The sequence below is a fragment of the Citrus sinensis genome, chromosome 3 (assembly GCF_022201045.2).
Source record: "Citrus sinensis cultivar Valencia sweet orange chromosome 3, DVS_A1.0, whole genome shotgun sequence".
Classification (NCBI taxonomy): Eukaryota; Viridiplantae; Streptophyta; class Magnoliopsida; order Sapindales; family Rutaceae; genus Citrus; species Citrus sinensis.
In genome coordinates this window covers 31,642,153-31,666,828 of record NC_068558.1, presented here as the reverse complement: position 1 = coordinate 31,666,828, position 24,676 = coordinate 31,642,153, and the positions used below count along the sequence as shown (strand labels likewise).

The 24,676-nt window shown below is 32.5% G+C and overlaps 2 protein-coding genes and 1 long non-coding RNA gene across 3 annotated transcripts; 2 read left to right on the top strand and 1 right to left on the bottom strand.

The window, feature by feature from the left end:
* Window positions 1–3,565: 3,565 nt before the first annotated feature.
* On the bottom strand, window positions 3,566–5,385 carry LOC127900745 (protein FAR1-RELATED SEQUENCE 9-like). Its single transcript, XM_052435948.1, has 5 exons — window positions 5,326–5,385; window positions 5,061–5,232; window positions 4,762–4,909; window positions 4,410–4,656; window positions 3,566–4,051 (listed from the first exon to the last, which is right to left on the bottom strand). Exons 1-5 carry the CDS (start codon window positions 5,383–5,385, stop codon window positions 3,566–3,568), a joined length of 1,113 nt encoding a protein of 370 aa, XP_052291908.1.
* A 2,351-nt stretch (window positions 5,386–7,736) lies between these two features.
* LOC127900899 (uncharacterized) lies at window positions 7,737–9,504 on the top strand. The gene is made up of 3 exons (XR_008052772.1): window positions 7,737–8,781; window positions 8,877–8,914; window positions 9,111–9,504. It is a non-coding gene; the product is annotated as an uncharacterized LOC127900899 (long non-coding RNA).
* Window positions 9,505–13,819: 4,315 nt separating this feature from the next.
* Window positions 13,820–24,435, top strand: LOC127898710 (TMV resistance protein N-like). Its single transcript, XM_052435947.1, has 7 exons — window positions 13,820–14,254; window positions 14,474–15,532; window positions 15,618–15,902; window positions 17,548–18,696; window positions 18,804–19,080; window positions 23,244–23,476; window positions 23,725–24,435. The coding sequence occupies exons 1-7, from the start codon at window positions 13,820–13,822 to the stop codon at window positions 24,433–24,435; spliced, it is 4,149 nt and encodes a 1,382-aa protein (XP_052291907.1).
* Window positions 24,436–24,676: the final 241 nt, after the last annotated feature.

Here is a 24,676-nt window from a genome sequence, read left to right as displayed (position 1 = left end):
TCTTGTTCTCGCCGAGCCCCTTCTTTTTTTTTTTCTCGCCCAGCCCAGATCTACAACAGACACGATCGACTCTTCTTCATCTACGACATCGCTGCTTTGGAGACTTCTAGTTGTTGCATGCTGTTGCAGTTGTAGTGACCCATCTGTGAGCATTTCTTTTTTTTTTTTATCTTGTGGATGATGAAATTTTGAGATTGACAGTGTGAGCATTTCTTCCATAAGCATGTTCAATTCAAGCTCATTTCAATTCTCAGTGCTACCGATTGACAGTTTGAGATCATCTTTGTGTATCAACTAGTAATGGGTGCTGAACAGATAATCCTTTTTCTAATTAATCTTTTCCGAATTCTATTAATCTTTTACTGCGATTTGTCACACTGATGATATATTAAAAAAAAAAGTTGCACTTTTGATATAAAAGAAAATTATCTCTAATTAATTTTCATTTTTGCTATGAAAAGGTAATTATTCCCGAAAATCTTTATTCTCATGTCCCCATAAAATTAACCCTTAAATTGTTGTTACTTTTTATTACTATTTGATGCAAGAATAATTTAGCAACTAGAATTTCCATATATAATTTATTTTGCCTTAAATAATTTCCCAAATTGTTTTTCTACTTCTGGGAGTTGTATTTCTTGCATTTGTTGTTACTTTTGGTTTTTCTTTTTCCTGCTACGAATAGACTTGTTTCTTCTGACAAGCTTTGCATAATATATGCTTCAAATCACTCTCATTGAAATTATTTTGTCTGTGGAATTCTTGTGGTCAATTCTATTATAGCACAACTTAAATTTCTATTGTTATATTCGAATTATAAATTTCTATTCTTAATATACAATATTTTGAGAGTTGAAGACTAGTCACTTTTTTCTGGAAAAAAAAATCATATTGGAGTACATTGGGAAGAACATAATAATCAGTTCAATTTTAATCCTAAGTTACGTGACTTATTACATTTATTTTGATTGACTATTTGAAGCCATTGTTAGATAAAAATTTGGTTATAATAGAGATGGCCGACTGAAAGTCCATAAGATCAATGTAAGTGCAGGGCATGGAAATCAACAAAGTCCATAAAAAAAATCATATTGGAGAGTTGAAGACTAGTCACTTTTTTCTGGAAAAAAAAAATCATATTGGAGTACATTGGGAAGAACATAATAATCAGTTCAATTTTAATCCTAAGTTACGTGACTTATTACATTTATTTTGATTGACTATTTGAAGCCATTGTTAGATAAAAATTTGGTTATAATAGAGATGGCCGACCGAAAGTCCATAAGATCAATGTAAGTGCAGGGCAAGGAAATCAACAAAGTCCATAAAAATTTCAAAGTCTTACTTCCCTGTATTGCATATCAATATATATTATCATTAGGAGTTTCTTAGCATAAATGTCTAGAATATTTATTTGTGATAATATTTTATCTAAATTTTTCCAATGTAGAATTCAAATGCCTACTCAAAGTTGTTATGTTGTTTTCAAAGGACGAAAGTCGGGCATATACAATTCTTGGCCTGAATGCAAGATGCAAGTAAATGGATTCAAAGGGAATTCTTATAAATCTTATAAATCTTTGTTGGATGCCGAAATAGCCTACAATGATTACATAAAAAGGCATGAAAAATTGCCAGAGACATCCAATATGTTAAAAACTACAAAATTTATTGTGGAAACACTTGAAAAGGGGGTGCAAACTGAAGTGCCTACATGCGACAAAGCTGTGCAAACTGATAAAGGCAGAAATGATTGTATTATTCTGCCTATATTATCCATTGTATGTTGTATTTTAGGGATAATCATTGCTATATGTATTTTGCATAAATGAAATTGTACCCCGTGTTATGTATAAATTTAAATAATTTAAATAAAATGATTTTTGTGTATGAATTGTTTTCCTCTAGACTCTGCATATGAGATATGAATTCTGTAACATAAGAAAAATAATTTTGTAAAATTATGTCCTTGCACACATTTGTGCAACATGGCTCTTTAAGTGATTTTTAATTCTTTGCACAGGGCCTCTGTTATCTACTAGTGAAAACAAAGCCTCCAATTTATATTAATATTGTATCACACATTAGCTTTGCATTTTCAAGAGGATACAAGAATCTGATACAGTGATAAATTGAAGATGATTAGATTTGATAACTTAAACAGAATTGAGAACCTGAAGAAAGGCATGGACATAAGTATAAAAGCAGAAAGAACAGTTCAATTAAAAACGTGGACATGAGTATGAAAACAAAATTTAAGAGGAAGAATCATTACCTTTCACATAGCTGGAAATATTTGCACTGACTGCAAACCATCGGTGCCTATACAATATCACTTCATGACAGTGCGAGCAAACAAATTGCAAGTGGACAACGTTAAACAAATCTAACATAATTTCAAAAATTTAAAGCTCACTTTAACACAAAACATTATTCCATCACTACAATTTCAAAGATTTAAAGTCAAATCTAACATAATTTTAAAAATTTAAAGTTCAATTTAACACAACATTATTTCATCACTACAATTTAAAGCCAAAATACAAGTCAAGTATCATCATTGTTATCTTCATTACGCTGCTGCTGCTATAGTAACTGTTGGAAATTCTCACTTTGAGATCCTTGATAAGTCATCGAAGGAGAAGAATAATGCAACTGCGAAGTATACGGTGGGACTGGTTGCTATAATACATAAAAATAAACATCATATTACATTACAGAAATTTTAAAATATATGTATTCATTAACGACTTATAAACAACAACTTATTGTGTGCCAATTATAAGGAAATGACTGATAAATGTTGCTTCCACTGAATTGGGATTGGTACATAGGTACCTAATCAAATAATAAAATATATGTAAAATTCATATAAAAATCTTAAAACTAAAATTTAAATAATTTAATTCTTACATTATAATAGCCCATAGTGCCGCATTAGTTGAGATTTCCATAAATAGTACTTCCTTCTTGTAGCGTCTACATATGCGCAATCTTATACTTAATTACATATCCTCAAAACAAAATAAAATTTTAAAAGAAAAATTCACAAAATTTACCATGGCTATGTTGCTCCCTTGTGTGGAGATTTCATTAGGCACATGATAAGATGATGGGGCATTTTCTTGTAAATCCTACAAGATTATTAAAGACAATTAAACTAAGACCAAATTAATTGGAAAATAGATCTTTTTTTTTTAATCATACCTTATTTTTTTGTGCGGACTTGTTCTTTTGAACGGATTTCTTACGAATCGAAGATTTTTTCCTTAGGCAAGGTGGACGGCCTTTACGACATGTCACTACTGGATCATTCAGTGCAAGTTGAACACTGTTGTTGTTACAACTTACTTCACCAATAACAGTTCTTTCCACACTCTCACTATTAATTTGTTTGTTGCTGCTACAACTTGCTCCACCAGTATTAGTTTTTCCCACACTTTCACAGTGAATTTGCTTGGGCAAATCCTTCATTGCTTTCTCAATCCAATCCAACACCGTTTTATAGCTATTTTCATCATCAGAGGCTATGTCTGCAACCTCACTGAAAGTGTTACACATTTTTTCATCTTTCTTGCTGGATGGTCAAATTCTGCACACCATAACAAACTTTCAGCTTACTATAACATCTCCTCACATCTTTCCTCCACCTTGATAAAATGTATTTTTCTGGAAGTAATTCAACTGAGTTACGTATCAGCACTGCAAGGGCATGCCTGCAAAGAATCCCCCTAAACTGGAATTTTGAACATATACAATTAACTTCACACTCAGCTTCTTCAAAAACAACCTCAAAGAAGCCTCTCCGACCTTGCCCAAATGATTCAATTATTTGATTTATTGATCCCACAGAATTCGAGATATCACAATACATTAGAGCAGTCAATTCTTCTTGAAATTCTTTAAACTTGGAAATGGTGTACACTTCTTCAACTTGCCTCTCCATCTCATATCTTGATACGCATGGTGTCCTTTTACTGAAACACTTGGTATCTGCTTGCCATTCTAATTCAGCTTTCCTCCTCAATGCATTTTCATATTGTTTTACAAACTGTTTCAGGTTTGTTTTTTAGTTAACAAATCCATCAAAAAATGCATTCATACTTTCACTTCGCTGAGTTGTTGATATTCCTGCCCAAAAAATAGCCTTTTAAATAGCATGGGACCCAACGATGCCTCTCCTCGTACAAACCATTTAACCAATCATTATCTCATAAATCATATTCTGTAATCATGCAATGCCAAGCTTCCTCAAACGCATCAGAACTCAGTGAATCATAAACAGCAGAAAGCAGGAAAGATATAATACCTTCACGTTCGTTAAAAGCCCCTAACTTCTCAGGCACCTTCTTCATTATGTGCCATAAACACCATCAATGCCTAGTAGTAGGAAAAACGTTTTCAATTGCCTTTTGCATTGCCCTGTCTTGATCTGTAATGATACCAAAGGGAGGAGAATCAGACATGCATGATAGCCACGCCTCAAATAACCACGTAAATGTCTCCGTATCCTCGCGTAAAATCAATCCGCATCCCAACAAAATAGATTGTCCATGGTGATTAACTCCAACAAAGGGCGCGAATGGCATGTCATACTTGTTGGTCAGATAAGTAGTATCAAATGTGATGACATCTCCAAAATATTTGTAAGCTGCCCTACTCCGCGAATCTGCCCAAAACACATTCTTTAATCAATCCTCTTCATCCAAATCAATGCTAAAAAAAAATCCATTACATTCTGCTTGCTTTTTCTAGAAGTACTTTAAAAGCGCCATAGCATCTCCTTCCTCAAGCTGTAATCGCCTTGTTCTGTCAACAAAATTTCTACAATCGTTTTCTAAGAATGACACATTTTCATACCCACCAGCTCCAACAACAATAGAATTGAAATTTTGGGCAATTCTAATTCCTGCACAATCATTCATTTCAATTCGCTTTTTAGGGCTTGCACTAATTCTGCGATTGCATGGGAAATACCTAGCTTTGTCTGGACTCAATCCATGGTTGTGTTGAAAATTTAAAGTTTCGAAGAACCCATTTTCCATCTTCATTTAGACAACCTCCAATTTTTGCATCACAACCATTTTTCACATTCTGTTTCGGCTTCAATGCATTAGCAGATTTACTTTCTGACTTGCCGCTACGCCCACATGCAAATGTCGCATATTTTACAATTCCATCGGTCTCCTTCTTAGTACTTCGAACCTTCACAGGAAACCCCTCTTGTTTACCCTAAGCTTTGTAAAATGCAAACATTTCTTCATGATTATCAAATAACATTCCAAGAGCTGGCTCACATTTGTTCGGTTCCATAATTTCATTTACATCGTTAGCTCTTGTTTCTTGCAACTCTTCAAATGCATGCTCATTTTCCAAATACTCCATTTCTACAAAATAATTAACATTTGTATTAAGAAACTTATATAACATTTTGTCCAATAACGAAAATTCCTAACAATTTAAATATATAAAACACATCCACAAATTTTTATAATTTATTCCATTATCTCCAACAATTTAAATTATAAAATCCTAACAACTTAAATATATAAAACACATCCGGAAATTGTTATAATTTATTCCATTATTTTCAGCAATTTAAATTAAAAAAATCCTAACATATATAAAACACATTTAGAAATTGTTATAATTTATTCCATTATTTCCAGCCATTTAAATTAAGAAAAATCCTAACATATATAAAACACATTCAGAAATTGTTATAATTTATTTCATTATTTCCAACCATTTAAATTTAAAAAATACTAACATATATAAAACACATTAAGAAATTATTATAATCTATTCCATTATTTCCAGCCATTTAAATTAAAAAAAATCATAACAATTTAAATATATAAAAAGCAAAAATCTACAAATTTTTACAATTTAAATATATAGAATACAATAAAAATTTTATTTGAATGTAGTGAGAGTCACTAACTTACCAATTAATCAGTATCAAATTTATCAAGGCCTATGTTTGTAGATCTAGGTCTAACTTCTTCCTTGTGATAAGCGAGATGCAGAGACGGAACTGATGAGATACAGAGACGGAACTGGTTTTTCCTTCCTAAATGCATATAGCTCACGTTGAGTAAATGAGAGGTGAGAGATGGAGAGAGACTAAAGATGGCCGTAAAAAAGTAATCTCTTTTCGTTACTTTTCTTTCTTTCTTTTGATTATTTTATTTTTTAAATGAAAAAAGTAATGGACAAAAGCTGGTGAGTGCAGTTGAAGCAACAGACATTCACGTGCCAATTTTTCTGTCGTCCCTTTGTCGTGGCGGAGTTCAAATAGCAGAACTCAAGAATAAAATGTGTGGGTCCCACACAATTTGGGAATAATGATAATAATAATAATAATTGTTATTATTATTAAATTTTATTAACTTATTATTTTAGTTATTATTAATTATTTTATTAATATTATCATTATTAACAATAAAAATAATGATAAAATAAAAATAATGAATTTATCATTATTAACGATATTATCATTATTGTTGTTGTTGTTGTTATTATTATTATTATTATTATTATTATTATTATTATTAAATTTTATTAACTTTATTATTTTAGTTATTATTATTTTTAATAATAATAATAATAATAATAATAATATTAATTAATATAAAAATGATATTAATTAAAAATAATAATAATAATAAATGTTAATAATGATAATATTAATAAAAATAATAATAACAATATTAATAGTAACTAAAATAATAAATTTAATAATAATAATAATAATAAATGTTAATAATGATAGTATTAATAAAAATAATATTAACAGGAATTAATAATAACTAAAATAATAAAGTTAATAAAATATAATACTAATAATATATTATTATTATTAATAATAAATGTTAATAATGATAGTATTAATAAAAATAATTAATAATAACTAAAATAATAAAGTTAATAAAATTTAATAATAATAATAATAGTAATAATAACAACAATAATGATAATATTGTTAATAATAATAAATTAATTATTTTTATTAATTATTAATACTATGGGTATTTTGGTAAATTGATTCTCATTCCCATTTATTTTGCCAAGTAAACACATCAATGACATTCCAGCACATTCTCATTCCCATTTATTTTTGCCAAATAAACATTGAAATCTCATTCTTATTCCAGTCCATTCACATTCCCAGCCCTTTCTCATTCCACCCAATTCCCATTTCATAAAGTAAACGCACCATAAAAGATGAAATTGTTACAAATCTTCCTAGATGGTTCAAAAATAATAATGATTGAATACTATCAGCTTTTATTTAATAGCTAAAACTTTCATGTCACAAAACGTATAACTTAAAAGTGACAGAACCACTATATATTAAACGAGACTTCAAAAAAAAATTTTGTTATAGTTTTGTATTCGTAGTTCACCTTTATCCTACTTCCATGGCAATTTGGATTCAAAAACAAAACACGTGTGCTTTAGGCAGAATACTCTATACTGAAATGGCCTTATTTTTTATTATATTTTATATTTTTTAAAGATAAGACAGCGAGCAAAGCTCAAATCAATTCGAGACCCTGTGGGAATAGGTAAGTGAAATTGTTGCTTTTCTACATGCAGAGTTTTACAGCAACAAATTCTATTTTTCCAAGTATGAGATCAACTGCGCTTGAGTAAATAAAGCAAGAGAAAACGCTTGCAGAAACCTCATATACATACAATGGAAAAAAATTGAAAGTTTTTTTGGTCCAAAATGACCACTGTATAAGTAACCAACTTTACCATTAGGGACTCTCCAGCCACCCCTCAACCTGAGATGAGACTCCCGCCGAAAAACATTCTTCTTCCGACAGAACCTGCCACCAAGCTTTGACAAGTCGCTAACTTGCTCGGAAACAATATGTGAAAGATTGATCTCAAATTTAAGCTTCTATAGCGAAAGACGTTGTCGGTTTCTGATTGTATTGCTTACTGTTATGTCGTCTTAAACGTGATCGAGATAACGGTTTCTCCTTCAATATCAATGTATGATCATCATGTAATGTCGGTTACGAACATTATAGTAGAGCACTTGTCTTGCGCGTGACATATGTTAAAGATAAACTTAACTTGTCACTCCCCGGACACGTGCGCCGAGGCTGGTCAAATGATTAGTTGTTACAGCCGTTGGTTTTAGCGGGAAACGAAGTTGGCAAGTGGGGGAGGTCCCAGAAGGTTTTCGAGGCTATATTAAATAGCGTTAGAAGCTGCAATTTGTCAGCATGTAATCAGATCATCATAATTTTGACCTTGTTCTTGAATTCCTGATGATTAATGAAATCCGTTCGCCTGTTCTGCACCAGGAACTAGGCCATCTGGCTTAGCCTCGAAAATCTGTGTTCGTTGTTTTCTGATTACTGTTTTTGCTTTCAATTATGGTATGATTCCCAATCCCAAAAAGTTGTTCGACAAAATGCTCAAGAAGGAAAGGAACCGTGCATCCCACCTGATGTCTTGAACAAACAAAAGAGACGATTCCCACCTGATGCCAGCGGCTTTTACGAACCACGGAAAAAACAGAATGGTTTCAACTCTGTGGAACAGAGTGCAGTTAAGCCAGTAACAGATTTAGCAAAAGCAACACTTTGATAATACTCTCTGCTTGTGCGCTTTACAAAATTCCTAATTTCCTTTGTAACATGCAAACTGTGTCAGTTCATCAATGTGCATTCCTATCAGTATTGATCAACATAATGGTTCAGACTCATGGAGCAAGAATGTTGATAAGGGCAGCAACGATGAATATCAGAACTGATCTATGTAAGTAAACTCAGGCTCTGATTTTCTATCCCTTGTTTCACCAGTACTTCAACAAATGGAAAAGTTAGGTTGAATAACAGCTAATCACATCTTAGGTGGCCGCTTCTTCTTGCTTAGCAACATCTAATCTTCTGTAAGTTAATTTCTTACATTTTATATTAACTTGTCTCCTGTATTTAAGCGTTTGCTTATGTAATAAGTGTGACGTTTCTCATAATTCAGTTAATCAGTTTAAGAGGAGATTTTGTTCTCTTGTAATTGCAACTTTGCTGATTATGATTATTTAAGAACCATTTACTTATAACATTTAATTCCAAATTAATTTTCAGGAACTTAAAAATAAGGCTGCAGAATCAATTACTTGCATCATGAGCATGAAGAAGCATTTAGAGAGAATATAGAAAAAGTGCAAAATTGGAGAGAAGCTTTGAAAGAGGTGGCCAATTTCTGGTTGGGAACTGAAGGACAGGTAACAATTCTTTATTTTTATTTTTATTTTATTTTATTTTTCATTATTCAAAGCTAGAAAGCAGATTTTAGCCCCTTCTCTTAAGTTTGCATTTATTTGTATATGAATAGTGTTAAATATATAAATCTTGTATCCAAACCCAACTCCTGGTATTTTATTGTCAATTGTTTATTGCAACCAACAACTTGTCAGCAATTTTCAGAATGGAGGAGCACATGAATAAATGACAGTGTCTGGTAAATTTGATTTTGAAATAAAATTTTGATAAAAATAATAAAAATAATAAAAATATTATAAGTTTTTCATTATATAAGCGGGACAAATTCAACTTAACTTCTAAATCACAACAGTTTATTTTATTAAATACTTAAATACTATATGTTTTGAACAACAACCGCCCATCACAATATTAAATAGGGCTTGAGTCCCTCATAACAAAGATACTTTTTACGGCTTATGTGCTCAAAACATAGGAACCCCGTCAAAGCCCAACAAAAGTTCACTTCCTAACGGAGGGAGGAAAAAAAAAAGTGACTTCTACAAAAAGTGAACAAATATTATAATCAGAATGGATATTTCCATTGTTGATGATTACTTTTGTTTGTTTTGGAGTCTATTTTATTTCTTATACATACGCGTAGCCATTTTGATAACTTCACGGAGACTTTTAAGTTTTTTGCTATTAAGAAATGAGAGTTTACTTTCGTGCTATTTTATTTTCTTTTATTGTTTTCTAGAAAAAAGTCATCTACACCCTCAGATTTTACTTAAATGGCTATAGAGATCTATTTAGTTTGAGAAATGGTCACATAGACCCTTTTTTTTTACGATTATACTCTTTGATTATAACAACCCAAAATATATTATTAAAATAATCTAACATATAAAATATTATAATTTATATTGAATAAAATAATTAATTTAATATTATTAATATGTCATATGTCTTAATGCTAATAAAATTTATTTCACAAATTACTTATATTAAAATAATTGTATTAACATTAAAAAAATTATAAAATCTGTATCATATATTTATTTAGATTTTTTTATTACTTTTTATGTAATGTCGATATTAGCATAATTTTTAAAATTAAGTTTTGGATTAATGGATTTAAGTATTAATAAAATCTGTCGTGATATGTTGATAATAACTTAATATTAAAAATAATTTGCATGACATATATATGTTATTTTATTAATTATATTTATTTCAATATTTTATTTGTACTGATGTGCTATTTTATTTATTATTCTTGTCTAAGTATTGTATTCAAATTTATTGTAAAATTTTTGACTACGTTCAAAGGTATAATAATAAAAAGAGGATTTGTATATCCATTTCTAAAACTAAGGTGATGTTTGGTTGGGAGGAGAGAATGGAGGAGAGGAAAGTAATTTAAATTCTCTTTTTATTTCCATTGTTTGGCTTGACAAAATATATAAGAATTTAATTTCCATTAGAATTTAATATCTATCATAATGTAGAATTTGAATTACACACCAAGTAGTGTAGAATTTAAATTCCTCTTATGTTAGAAACTAAAGTTTCCAAAATTACCCTTCAACTTTTTAACTTGTTTAATGCCATTAATAATTATTATTTATAATTTTATTTTATTGATTTAATATTATAAATGGACCTCCGCCGCCGGCCACCGGACTACCATTTTATTATTATTATATATATTATTACTAATATAATTTTTTTAATATTTAAGGTAAATGATAAATTTGTCTAAAGAAAAAAATTACAATTCATTTCCTTATCAAATTTTATATCAAACCAAACAAAAAAAAAATCTAATTTCACTACTCTCTCTCTTACTCTCCATTCCACTCTTTTCCTCTCCTCTCTTTTCTTCAAACCAAACATGGCCTAAGGAAATTTATGTGATCATTTAAACATCCTTTGGGGCTGTGGGTGACTTTTTTTAAAACATCCTTTGGGGCGTGGATGACTGTTTCCCTTAATATTTTAAGGGTAATTTATCGTCAGCCCCCAATTGTTTCGACATTTAGCACTGCATACCCACATTTTTTGATCATGTGCATCACGTACCCATTTCCGTCTATCTACTGTTAATTTAATAGAAAAAAGGGTAAAATGATAATTTTGTAAGAGCGAACTCTTTTATCCTTCGTTGCTTTTTATTTTCTATGTTTTGTTTTTCTTTTCTTTTTTTCTTCCCTTCCTCTTCTTCTTTTTTCTTTTCCTTCTCCTTTTTCTTCTTCTAGTCTTTTACTACTGCCGCCTGTTAGAGTGATCAGCCACCGACTTGAATCAACAACAACAAAATGGCGCGCTGCATGATCTATCACCGCTCGAAACCATCGCCTCCACTGCTGCATGAAACCGCCGACGCCACCACTTGAAGCCATTGCCATCTCCGCCGCCTCTATAATTTGATTTAGGGTTTGAAATCTTTAGATTTAGGGTTTTTGATTCTTGGATTTGTTTTTGTAATAGACTTTTACAATGAAATTTACAGCAAGTGTTTTGTATAATTAGATTAGTTTTCTTTATTATTGGAATTTTTATGTAATCTGATGATGATTGTGTGTTTGATTTTCTTCTTTCCTTTTGGAATCATGCTCTGTTTCTCATTTTGAAGTTTCCCGGTTTTACAATTTTGTTATGATAATGAAATTAAAAAAAAATCATTTCAATTTAATTGTAAAAAATATAAAAATAAATATTGTTTTGAAATTGACTTGTTGACAATCTGCTCATCCATGTCTCTGATGGAAATGGTATCGTAACAAGGCTAATTGAAAGCCCCAACTTTTTCTGTATTTCCCCTTTGTTTAATATTGTAATTAGTAAGATCTGAATCCAAGTAGTTTCCCAACCTTTTCGTGGTGTTTCTTTGACGGATCGGCACTTGAATCATGATGCCCGCTTTTATCCTTCTTCTTATCCTTGTCTTTGTCTTTATCCTTACTTCGATCCTTATGACGGTGCTTGTGCTTCTTATGCTCTCTATCCTTCTCCTTATCTTTGTCTTTGTGCATTTTTATGCTTCCTCTCCTTGTCTTTGGAGTCACTTTTTGATTTTCCAGCAAGGGTAGGAACCCCCTTTTCTGCAGGAGGCAAATCAACAATATTTATTTATTTATTATAAAAATAAATATTGTTATAATAAATCTTTATTTCTTGATGTTAATTTTTAAGTTGTAGGGGGTATTTTAGTACTTATATATCAATTCAATTCAAAAGAGGGGTAGTATGGTCTGTTAGGTTAATAGCAGCCTAAACCATTAGAATTAACTGATTTTTTGACGGAAATGGGGGCGCAGTGCACATGGTCGAAAGATGTGGGTGCCCGGTGCTAAATGTCGAAACAATTGAGGGCTGACGATAAATTACCCATATTTTAATAGAGAAATGGAAATTTCCTTCTTATTTCACGTTAAAGGGAAATGTTGACTTCTAGAGCCTTTAATTAATTTAGGCTAACTTCTAAAGCCTATACTTTAACATTTATTGCGCTATATCGATAACAAAGTCTTAAAATAGTTTTGGTTGAAGTTCTCAAACAAATTTTCTTCATCTTCTTCGTAAAAAGCAACCATATTTAAAACACATTAAATAAAGTGCTAATTATTATTATTATTATTAAAGGCATGCTTGACTAGACTTGCAGTTGGCAAGCAAAAGAGAAGATGAAATCATTAATTAGAACACATGAAAGTTCCTCTCATTGATTTCATTAAAACATACTTAATTTGTAATTCCAGTTAAAATTCATCATCTTTCAGTAGTGGTTCCAACAAGCTCTAAGCGGTAAGTTTTCTAACAGTTTTATATTTACATGTCTCTTGTATTTGTGTAATTAATGTTTCACATAATTTAATTTGAGAGGAAATTTTGATCTCTTGTTTCCAAGGCTCAAACTTGTTGCAGCTTGCTGGTAGCTAGTGTAGGTTTCCGCTTCTTAGTTTAGCTTTCTTTGGTTCCAGTTCCATATCGAATTTTGTGTTTAATGCAGTGTTTTTAGAATTATTTTTAAAGAGGTTTTTATTTTTGGCATAGGTATAACATTTTATTACTAATTAATTCTCAGGTACTTAAATAAAGCTTTTGTTGGCAAACAAAAGGACTAAAAGAGCAAAAATCAGTTAGAACATATAAAATCTTCTAATTGATTTCATTCAAACAATGTACACATTCATCTATCGGTGGTTAAATACTTGCAAATTTCTTGTATTTCAGCTTATTCTTTGAACTTTTACATGCATGTCTTGTCTGACATAAATATGTAATAGATTTTTTTTATTGACATATTTTTGTATAAATTTTTCATATAATTTCAAAAATCAATTCTAGAGGAAATTTGGTTCTCTTGTTGCCAAGGCATAGAAACTGGTTGCAACTCTGCTGGTAGTTTGTGTTTCATCGATACAAAGGTTGGCGGTGCAGGTTTTGGACTACTTCGGCAGTTTAATGTTATGTTTATATGACTTTTTGGGTTTGCCGATTTCTCACAGCATTGATATAGCATCTAATTCTAAATTAACCTCTTAGGAACTCAGAGTGAGGCTGCTGTGGCATTAATTTCTTGCATCATGAGCATCCAGGGAGTTTCTTCTTATGTCCCTTATCCTCTCCCTCATTGGAAATATGATGTCTTCTTAAGTTTCAGAGGAGAAGACACCCGCAAAAATTTTACAGACCATTTGTATTCTGCCTTGGATGAAAAGGGAATCATTGTATTCAGGGATGACAAAGAACTTGAGAGAGGAGAATCCATTTCACCCGGACTCTTTAAAGCAATTGAAGAATCCAAAATTTCAATTGTTGTTTTCTCCAGAAGCTATGCTTTTTCGACTTGGTGCTTGGATGAACTTGTTCATATTCTTGAGTGCAAAAACACAAATAATCAACAAATGGTTTATCCAATTTTCTATGATGTGGAACCGGCTGTTGTAAGGAAACAGACAGAAACTTTTCAAGAAGCATTTGCTCAATATGAAGAAGTTTTTAGTGAGAATATAGAAAAGGTACAGAAGTGGAGAGACGCTTTGAGAGAAGTGGCTAATATATCAGGCTGGGAATTGAAGGACATGTGATCTTTCTTATTGTCAAAGATTTATAATTTCCTATTCAATGATTCGATTTGAAACTATGTCCACACGCAATTCAATTCAACAACACCAATCTTTTCTTGATCTTTTTCAATCTGCAGGAATGAGTCTGAATTTATTTTGGAGGTTGTTTAGGTGATATCAAGCAAAAGTCCTATAAAATCAGGGATCCTTAAGCATCTAGTAGGAATAGATTCACACTTGAAGAATCTGAGGCTTCTCATGGACAAAGAGTGTAATGTTGTTTGTATGATAGGAATATGCGTTATGGGAGGTATAGGTAAGACAACTCTTGCAGGAGTTGTTTATGACTTGACCTCTCATAACTTTGAAGCAAGTAGTTGTCTTGCCAATGTTAGAGAAATTTCAGAAGAAGGCGGTCTGACCTCTTTACAAAATCAACTCCTTTCCCAATTACTAAAGCTTCCAAATAATGGCATATGGAATGTCTATGATGGTATCAACATTATAGGAAGGAGGCTGCGGCACAAAAAGGTTCTTTTAATTATTGATGACGTAGTTGATATAAAGCAATTAGAATGTCTAGCTGGAAAGCGTGAATGGTTTGGTCCTGGCAGCAGGATTGTGATAACGTCGAGAGATAAGCATTTGTTGATGATGCATGGAGTAGATGAAATATACAACCTCAGGGAATTACATGACGATAAAGCTCTTCAACTTTTTTGTAAAAAAGCCTTTAAAAGCCACCAGCCTAGTACAGGATATGAGCAGCTGTCTAAATGGGTTGCAAAGTATTCAGGTGGTCTTCCATTGGCTCTCAAAGTTTTGGGATCTTTTCTGTATGGTAAAACTACAAAAGAATGGGAAAGTGCACTAAAGAGACTGAAAAGGGAATCAGAAAATGAAATTTTGGACATACTTAAAATAAGTTTTGATGGGCTTCGAGAAACAGAGAAGAAAATATTCCTTGATATAGCATGTTTTTATCAAGGTGAGAATAGAGATTATGTAACAAAAATTCTTGATTACTGTGATTTTGACCCAGTTATTGGAATAAGGGTTCTTATTGATAAATCTCTCATAGAAATTTCAACCGACAGTAGATTTTGGATGCATGATTTGTTGAAAGAAATTTGTCAACAAATTGTTAAAAGACAATCCCCTGAAGATCCTGGGAAACGTAGCAGATTGTGGAAGGAAGCAGATATACATCACATGTTGACAAGAAACACCGTAAGCAACTAAGTCAAAAACATGTACTTTTTTTAACCTCTTCACATTCTTTTTTTTTCACTTATTCTTTACTTGTAACTTTCAGGGAACTAAAACAGTTGAAGTGATAAAGCTTGAAAACTTCACCGAAGAAGCAGAAATGCATTTCAGCACAAGTTCCAATTCATTTTTGAAGATGATTAACCTAAGAATGCTTTTGATCCGTAATTTGCAACTTCCTGAAGGCCTTGAATATCTCTCTAATGAGTTACGGTTACTTGAACGGCATGGATATCCTTTGAGATCATTGCCATCAAATTTTCAGCCTGATAAAATTGTTGAACTAAACATGCGTTATAGTCGCATCGAACAAATGTGGTGTGGAATCAAGGTGAGATTCTTTTAATTTTCATTTCTGTGAATAATTGTTCATATTGTTATCATTGTTGGGGAAAAATTAGGTTTTTAAATTTTTATTAAACCTTTTGAAGATCGCTCTCATATAATATATAAGAATACGTAATCTAGAAATCGTACCTTGAAAATCCAATTTGGTTTTTTTCGTTGAAATGATTTAGGCTCCTAGATCACGATCCGCCACCACCACTCCTGTTAGATCACGATCCGTCACCACCACGCTTGCTAGATCACGAACTGTCACCAATGATCTTCCAGGTTATGACTCAGGTTCGATCTGCACTTGACGTGTGGGCGCCTTTATCACTACCAAAGCAACTAGCACGAGAAAATTTTTCTCTCAACAATGGAGAAAAAAATCTTATTCTCTGATCTGTATCAAGTGGCTTCTCTTTTTTTTCTTTAGAGAAAATAAGCCTTATATATCTCCCTTTAGTGAAAACCCTAGGCTCCAAATAATCCAAAAAACAAAACCCACGTTATTTGTTTTTTCAATAGGGGACCCACCTTGTAAAATAACATAAGGCCCCTTATACAAAAGCTAATTAAATGGAGCCTCCCACTAAATGATATATTTAGGCTTTTGACCCAAATAGCTAGTTATCTTACTTATTAGTCCAGTAGTGGTGCAGTCAATTAAATGAGCTAACCCGGGGATCATTTGGGAACATACAATAGTGGCTACAATAATTAGGCCTGTAATTAAACTAGCCCAATTATTTAATTCCAAATCTACTCCACTAAAAGATTGGAACTGACTTCCATAATTGTATGCTCGAATAATAATTCGTCCCAAGCCACATTGATTTCTTTACTGCACAATCCTTTGTACCACATCGTTAATTAAATTGATATCTCAACTGTCCAATCAATTTAATAACATCTTATTCCTTGATCCTTACTGGTTTTCTCTAATGATCATTTTCAACATACTAAATATGTTGACACACTCTGGCCAGAGAATTCTATGATCAAGTGCCGAAAACCCATCAAGAGATGTGTTGTACAAATTCTATATTGTTAATCCATACCTCCAATACTCATAATTGCTCCCACCAAGATACCGGGTAATCTTGACCACAAGGATGTGTCGTGCCCATTGGTAACTCAAATGAAATAACAATCACAATCATGAAATCATAATTAACTCAAGATTAAGATTACAGTAAAATCAACGCCTATGAGATTTAATAAGTTTGACAGTTATTACAAAGTTAATTAAATCTCATATGTGATCCTGTTCAATGTAATCGTACTACATCAATAAATTCATACATGATTAAGACAAATCATTCAATGAATTTATTACAGTCTATACCTAAATAAAGTGCCCAACTTTATTTATCAACTGCGAACTAAATTTATTTAATCATAAGATAACTTGTATTTATGTCTTCTGTGAATCCACATGGTGATCACATAAATACATATAATATGATTAAATGGACTTTAATACAAATATTAATGCAATTAAGATATTTGAATAAAATACCTCATTTATTTTATTAATCAGAAAAATTGTTTATTACAATTAAATAAACACATATGCTTTTAAAGAGCATATTTTCCCAACAATCATTCATCCCTTGAAAGTTGTTGAAATCTCTGTTTTTGAACAGCATTTAAGCAAGTTGAAATTCATGAGACTTGGCGATTCGAAAAATCTGATCAGAACACCAGACTTCTCAGGCATGCCAAATTTTGAAGAGCTGGATCTTGGAGGATGTACAAGATTGCGTGAAATTCACCCAACATTGCTACTTCACAAGAAGATTATTTTATTGAATCTAAAAGATTGTAAAAGTCTCACAACTCTTCCAGACAAGATTTGTATGGAATCTCTAAAAATACTTGTACTTTCTGGTTGTCGGAAATTCAAGAACTTTCGAGAGATTGTGGGGAGTCGGAAGTGTCTGTCAGAACTTCTTTTGGATGGAACTGATATTAAAGAACTACCAAAACATAAGCGCTCCAAAATATCATCCAACTTTGAATCTTTCTGGCCTTTTCAATTTTCAGAGTTCTCAGAGATCATGACAAGTATGGAGCATCTGTTGGAGCTTCATTTGGAAGGAACGGCCATAAGAGGATTGCCTGTGTCAATTGAACATCTTACTGGCCTTGTTTTGTTGAATTTGAGAGATTGTAAAAACCTCGAGACTCTTCCAAGTACTATAGATGGTCTGAAGTCTCTTAGAAATTTGTATCTCTCTGGCTGCTCCAAACTTAAAAGTATGCCAGGGAACTTTGGGAAAGTAGAAAGCTTGGAAGTACTAGATTTAAGCGGATGCAAAGGACCACCACTATCATCATCATGGTATCTGCCCTTCCTAATCAGTTTGATGCGAAGGTGTTCAGATCCCATGGCTTTGGGGTTTCCTTCTCTGTCAGGTTTGTGCTCTTTAAGGAAATTGGATCTCAGTGACAGTAATCTAGGGGAAGGAGCAATCCCAAATGATATTGGCAACTTATGCTCATTAAAAGAGTTGTATCTGAGTAAAAACAGTTTTATTACGCTGCCAGCAAGCATTAACCGTCTCTTTAATCTTGAAAAACTAGAGTTGGAAGACTGCAAAAGACTTCAATCTATGCCACAACTTCCACCCAGCATAGAGGAAGTCAGAGTAAATGGTTGTGCTTCATTGGAAACATTATCAGGTGCATTAAAATTGTGCAACTCCGAATACATTTCAATTAATTGTATAGATGACTTGAAATTGCTTGGTTGCAATGGTTTCGCATTTTCAATGCTAAAAGAGTATCTTGAGGTCAGTTTCGCACTCCCTTTCTCATTTGTGCCAAACATTATGCATAAAAATAACGCACTGTTATGGGCATTTCCCCTCCCCCCCCCCCCCTTTTTTTTTGGTTGCAGGTAATGTCAAATCCAAAACAAAAGTTTGATATAGTTGTCCCAGGAAGTGAAATTCCAGAGTGGTTCATGCATCAGAATGATGGATCTTCAATAAAATTCATAATGCCTTCAAATTTGTATTGTAAGAATAAGGCATTGGGATATGCTGTCTGCTGTGTTTTTCATGTCCATAATCATTCACCTGGTATCCAAATGAGGCGTTCATATCCCACATATCAGTTGAGCTGCCATTTTAGTGGCTCTTCTACCAGTTATTTTATTGATTTTAGAGAGGAAGGTAGTCAAGCTGAGACAGACCATCTTTGGCTACTCTACTTATCTCTTCAAAATTGCTGTTATAGCAATTGGGGTTTTGAGATAATCTCATTGAGTTGTTCTTTCGACCTGTGTCGGGTCAAGGATTGGAGGTGAAGAGATGTGGCTTCCATCCCGTTTATAGGCACAATGTGGAGTTCTTCAACCAACCAAGAAACCAATGGACTCGCTACACCACTTATAATCTTAATGAATTTTATCCCAATTTTGTTGTAACAAAGATGGCTGTGGCCACAACGTCAAATTGAAGCCTTATTAAATATTTGGGGTTGAACAGTGGGATTGGGGCTGTGTTGACGAGGAACCACAACCTCAAAATAAAAAATTTAGAGAACTCAAATGATTCTCTGAATTTATTGGAAAGCATGCATCTTCAGTTTCTCTTTGTGTTCTTTGCACTAGGTAATTCATTTACATTCTTTCTATTCATTTATTTTATCTACTCATGCAAAAATATTTTATGTTAAATTACCAGAAATGCTCTGCTTGGATCAAAAGCAAAGAATGCTTCGAAGTTGTTGAAATGTGCCTTCCATGAATTGAATTAGCATTTGTGCTCTATCAGATTAGCACCTTGAATTTCTCTGAGGTTTGTTAATAAATCCCAGTGAACATGGATTTTGATCAAGATAATCCAATGCTTACGCCCTGTTGATAAAGAAACAAGCAGTTCATTTGATTGTTGCAAGTGTTTCTTATTTAATTTTGTTTTGATTATTTCGTTTTTGTTGTTTGGAACGTGAGAAAATGTGGAATTAGAACTGAACTAGAGTAAAAAGAGATTGAAAGAAAGTAAAATTTCAGAAAATCTTTTTTTTTTTTTTTTGTTTCTGGGAATAAACAAAGTTTAAGAAATATAAAATAGAATTTGAAGCCTTGAGTTTTGTGATTTCTCATGAGTTGAAAATTAAAGGATTGAAACAAATCCTCTGTTTCGTATTCTTAACATCTTGCAGCTTTTTCATTTTCGTACCCTGACCATTGTTGTATTGAATCAGATGTCGTAGTTGATGACTTGCATTGCCATGAATGAATAATAAAGAAATTAGATTAGCTTGCTGAATCTGTTTGAATTTTTTGATATAGCTTCTGCAATCTGATGCATTTAAATTATGCCAGTCAATGTTCTAATTTATATAGCTGTGCACAGTGCTTGAAATTGATTGTTAACAACGATTTGGCTTTTCCACTTAACTAATGTGAGCCTCTCACTCTGTTTCTCTCAAATGTTCTATGACTTATGCCTAAAAAATTTATGTTCTGGAAAAGATTAATCTAAGGGCTAAGAGTTTCCGTAGAAAGATTATAAAGATGATAAAGGTTTGTTGTGTACTATTGTTTTATTCAACAATGTCGACCCCTGATGCTTGTTTCTCAATCTTGTCCATGAATTCTGGAAACTTCGAGAGCTTTCATTCTCAGACCTTTGATGGCTTTTTGTGCTTGATAATTCAAATACAAACTTTCCCGCCAAATATTTATTCGTTGAGACATTTTGTCAAATAGATTGATATTTATATCAAACACCTTTTGTTTTAGCTAGGTCGGGTCCAAGTTTTTGACTTGTAACATGATATTATGGAATCTATAAGAAAATAAGCAGCAAATAAATATTAGGGGGTTCATGGAACAAAATTTCTCAGGTTTTCCAATATATCTACAGTTTCTCAAACCTGGGAAACTGTTCTCAAATTACCTGTTGTTCAATCACTCAACTTCAAATAAATGTTTCCCCGTTGTTCAATTACTCAACTCCAAATAATCACTCAACAATACAAGTAAATATCTTCAGAAGAGCCAAGAAATTAAGCATAGCAAGCACGTAGCAGCTGAAGTTCATAGCAAATCTGCAGACTGCAGCTACAAATTCGTATCAGCACAAGAATTTTGAATGAACGCATACCACTTTAAATTAAAGCAATATATATGTTGAGTTACTTCCGGAAAAAGAGAAGGAAATAGAACCACACGTGTAGAAATATTAAGAAAACAACTAGTTAGGTTTTTCCCTTTTGATTCGAGTTCTTTAAATCTTTTAGCTTGTGGTTCATCATCATAATCACAGCAGTCAATACTTCCACTGGATTCCCCTGTAATATGGCCGGTAACGCTTTGTTTTGACCTCGTGGCTACATGCCTCTTTGATCCGGCAAAATCATCATCAAGATTATAAACAGTAGAGAGGCTCCATTCATATATCATATACAATTAGTTGTTAGTAATAAGCTTCCACCAATTTGCTGTAATTATATTCATAACAGCTACTTTACTTGTGGGATTCAGAAATCAAAATTATATTCCTAACAGCTACTTTACTTGTGGGATTCAGAAATCAAAATTCGGAATGAGAATGGTCGATAGTGTTTACTAATTAAAAATGTAAGAGGGAATAAGAATAAAACATGTGGGGCTCATACATTCATGAGAGTTGGGATTAAGTTCTCATTCATTGAACTCGCAATTACCCTTCTCAAATATCATAATTCTAATTTTGTCTTCAATTAAAATATTATTATATAAGTATATTATTGTAGTTGTTATTGTTCTTGTTCTTGTAATTGTTAAATAAATATTGTTATTGTTAAAATTATCATCATCATCATTATCATTATTATAGTAGTGACAACAGCAATAACAATAATAATAATAATGATAATAATAATAATAATAACAATTATTAATCCATTTTTATTATTATATTATTATTATTATCATTATTTATTAATATCATTATTATTCCCATAAATTTTGGTCATTAAGGTACAGGACAAGCAATGGGTTTGCTACCCCTAATGATACACACACCGACGCCTGTAATTTTGTTAATGCGGACACGCTCTTAATCCGCGGTTTAAGAGAGTTAAAAATTAACTCTCTTAAACGGTTTAAGAGTGTGTCCGCATGAAAAAAATGAGAATGCCTACTATATGTGTGTGTGTGTGTAACTAAGGTTCACTATACTTATGTTTCTATTTCATAAACAATTTCCTAGAACATGCTCAGACGACAGTGTTGTAGGCTATTTAATTAACTAAAGAAGCACATTATTCTCAACGATAATGATTTTCATGTGAAGAATTTTCCAATATTTAATAGAGAAAAAAATAGCTACACTTTCAAAGTTTGTAGAAATAGCCATGTAGAACAATTTCCTAGAACATGCTCAGGCGACAGTGTTGTCTGGATTTCATGTTTTGACAGTACGTATTTCATCATATACCATTAATGGATGAACCATGGCATATCAGCATACATAATGCACTTAAGATCAGGATATAAACTACACAGGCTCTGATACCAATGTTCATTTTCTTAATCTATGATGCAACTTTATTTGATCAACTAAATTCATATCTTTTTGGTTGATGCAAAAACAAATCGTCATGAATCTGAGAAACAAATAATAGTTTCCTTCCAATCTCCGAGAACGGATTTCCAAGAACCTTCACAAACAAATCGCAATGAAAAACAACTGATTACTGGAGCCTTCACGAATAGATCGTAACGAATCGCAACGAGCTTATGTCACTGATGGTCAGAGGACAATCACATGGTTGGAAAATCCCCTCAATTCACGTAGTAAGAACTCACTGTCTTTTCCCTTTTCTCACACTCTCTTTATGATATTATTCTAATTCTTATTATTATTATTGTACATATTTGCAAACACCCATGTAATGCTTATATAGTACAATAAATGTAGTTTAATTCAAATAAACTTCTTAGAATTATTTGAATAAGCCACACCTTATGTGATTAGGATTTGGATAAATCACTAAGTTTATCTTATAAAAATCTTAGATAAACTGTAAGTATATCTTATCTCTCAAGTTGGATAAAGTCAGCCCATCATGGGCGCGTAAATCTAACAAATGTAATGGCTTTCATGAGCATCCAAGAAGTCTCTTATTGGAAATATGATGTGTTCTTAAGCTTCAATGGTGAAGAAACTCACAAAAATTACCCCAGTTTCGTCCATTTTTTCTATGCAGAATTATCAAGCACTGTCTTTTGTTGGAAGCAAATTACCACAATCATCATCATCATTGTATTTTCCTTTCCCCATCAATTCGATGAAAATGAGGAGTTCACATACTGTAGCTTTGAGGTTGCCTTCTCTTTTAGGTTTGTGCTCTTTAACGAAATTGGATATCAGTGACTGTAATCTAGGGGAAGGAGCAATCCCAAGTGATATTGGCAACATATGCTCATTAAAAGAGTTGTATTTAAGTAAAAACAGGTTTTTCTCGCTACCAGCAAGCATTAACCTTCTTTCTAAGCTTTGGATTATAGAATTGGAGGAATGCCAGAGGCTTCAATCTCTGCCACAACTTCCGTCCAATATAGAGCAAGTTCAGGTAAATGGTTGTGCTTCTTTGGGAACATTATCACATGCATTGAAATTATGCAAGTCAATTGACGTAGTAATTAATTGTATGGACTGCATGAAATTGCTCGACAACAACGGGTCGACATTGTCAGTGCTAAGAGAACCTTGAGGTCAGTCTCTCATTCTGTCTCCCAGATGTGCCAAAGATCATGCCTAAAAATTATGTATTGACATGGACCTTTATTTCTTATGTTTTTGTGCTTTTTTAAGTTGCAGGAAGTGTCAAAACCAATACCGCATTTAAGCATTGTTGTTCCAGGAAGTGAAATTTCAAAGTGTTTCAGGTATCAGAAAGAAGATTCTGCAATGGCAGTCACAATGCCTTTATTTTTGCGTGAGAATGAGGTGGTGGGATATGCTATGTGCTGTGTTTTTAATGTCCGTAAAGGTTCGTGTGGTATCAAAAGGTTGCGCTCATTCCCCACACATCAGTTGAGCTGCCATAAGAATGCTTCTTATATGAGTAGTTTTATTCATTTTAAGGAAAAGTTTGGTCAAGCTGGGTCAGACCATCTTTGGCTTTTTTATTTGTCTCCTAAAGAAGGCTATTCGCGCAAATGGAATTTTAAATCTCCGGATTTTGTGTTGTCATTTCAGTCTGATTCAGGCCCAGGATTGGAGGTGAAGTGTTGTGGTTTCCATCCAGTTTATAGGCACGAAGTGGTGAAGTGCGACCATGCAACAAACCGATGGACTCGGTCTATTATTGATTATAATCTGAATGGAAACCTCTGCACTCGGTTTATTGATCATCTGTGTGAATTGTGTCAAAATCAAGTGAAGCTCAACAATGTATGGTATCGGTTAGATGATTATCTGGATGAAAACCAAGTGGAGGATTTCTACCAAACAACAAACCAATGGACTTGGTTTATTGATCGTCTGAGTGAATTTTGTACAGATGCAAAGGAGTTACTCCAAGCATGAGGTGGGCTTCTTAATTATATCGAACGTCGAAGTAGCGGCAAAAACATCCGTCGTCGTTAAAGCAAAAGCATCTGTAGTCTGCGAAAAGCTCTCATAATGAAGAAAATATTAGGAATTTACTATTAGGAATTTACTTTAACTTTAATATTTTTCTAATTTTGTACCAAACTCATTGTTTCTAATACTATTTTATTAGTATGAGTTTTAATCTTTAATTAAGCTAAAATAGTATCTTTAGGGC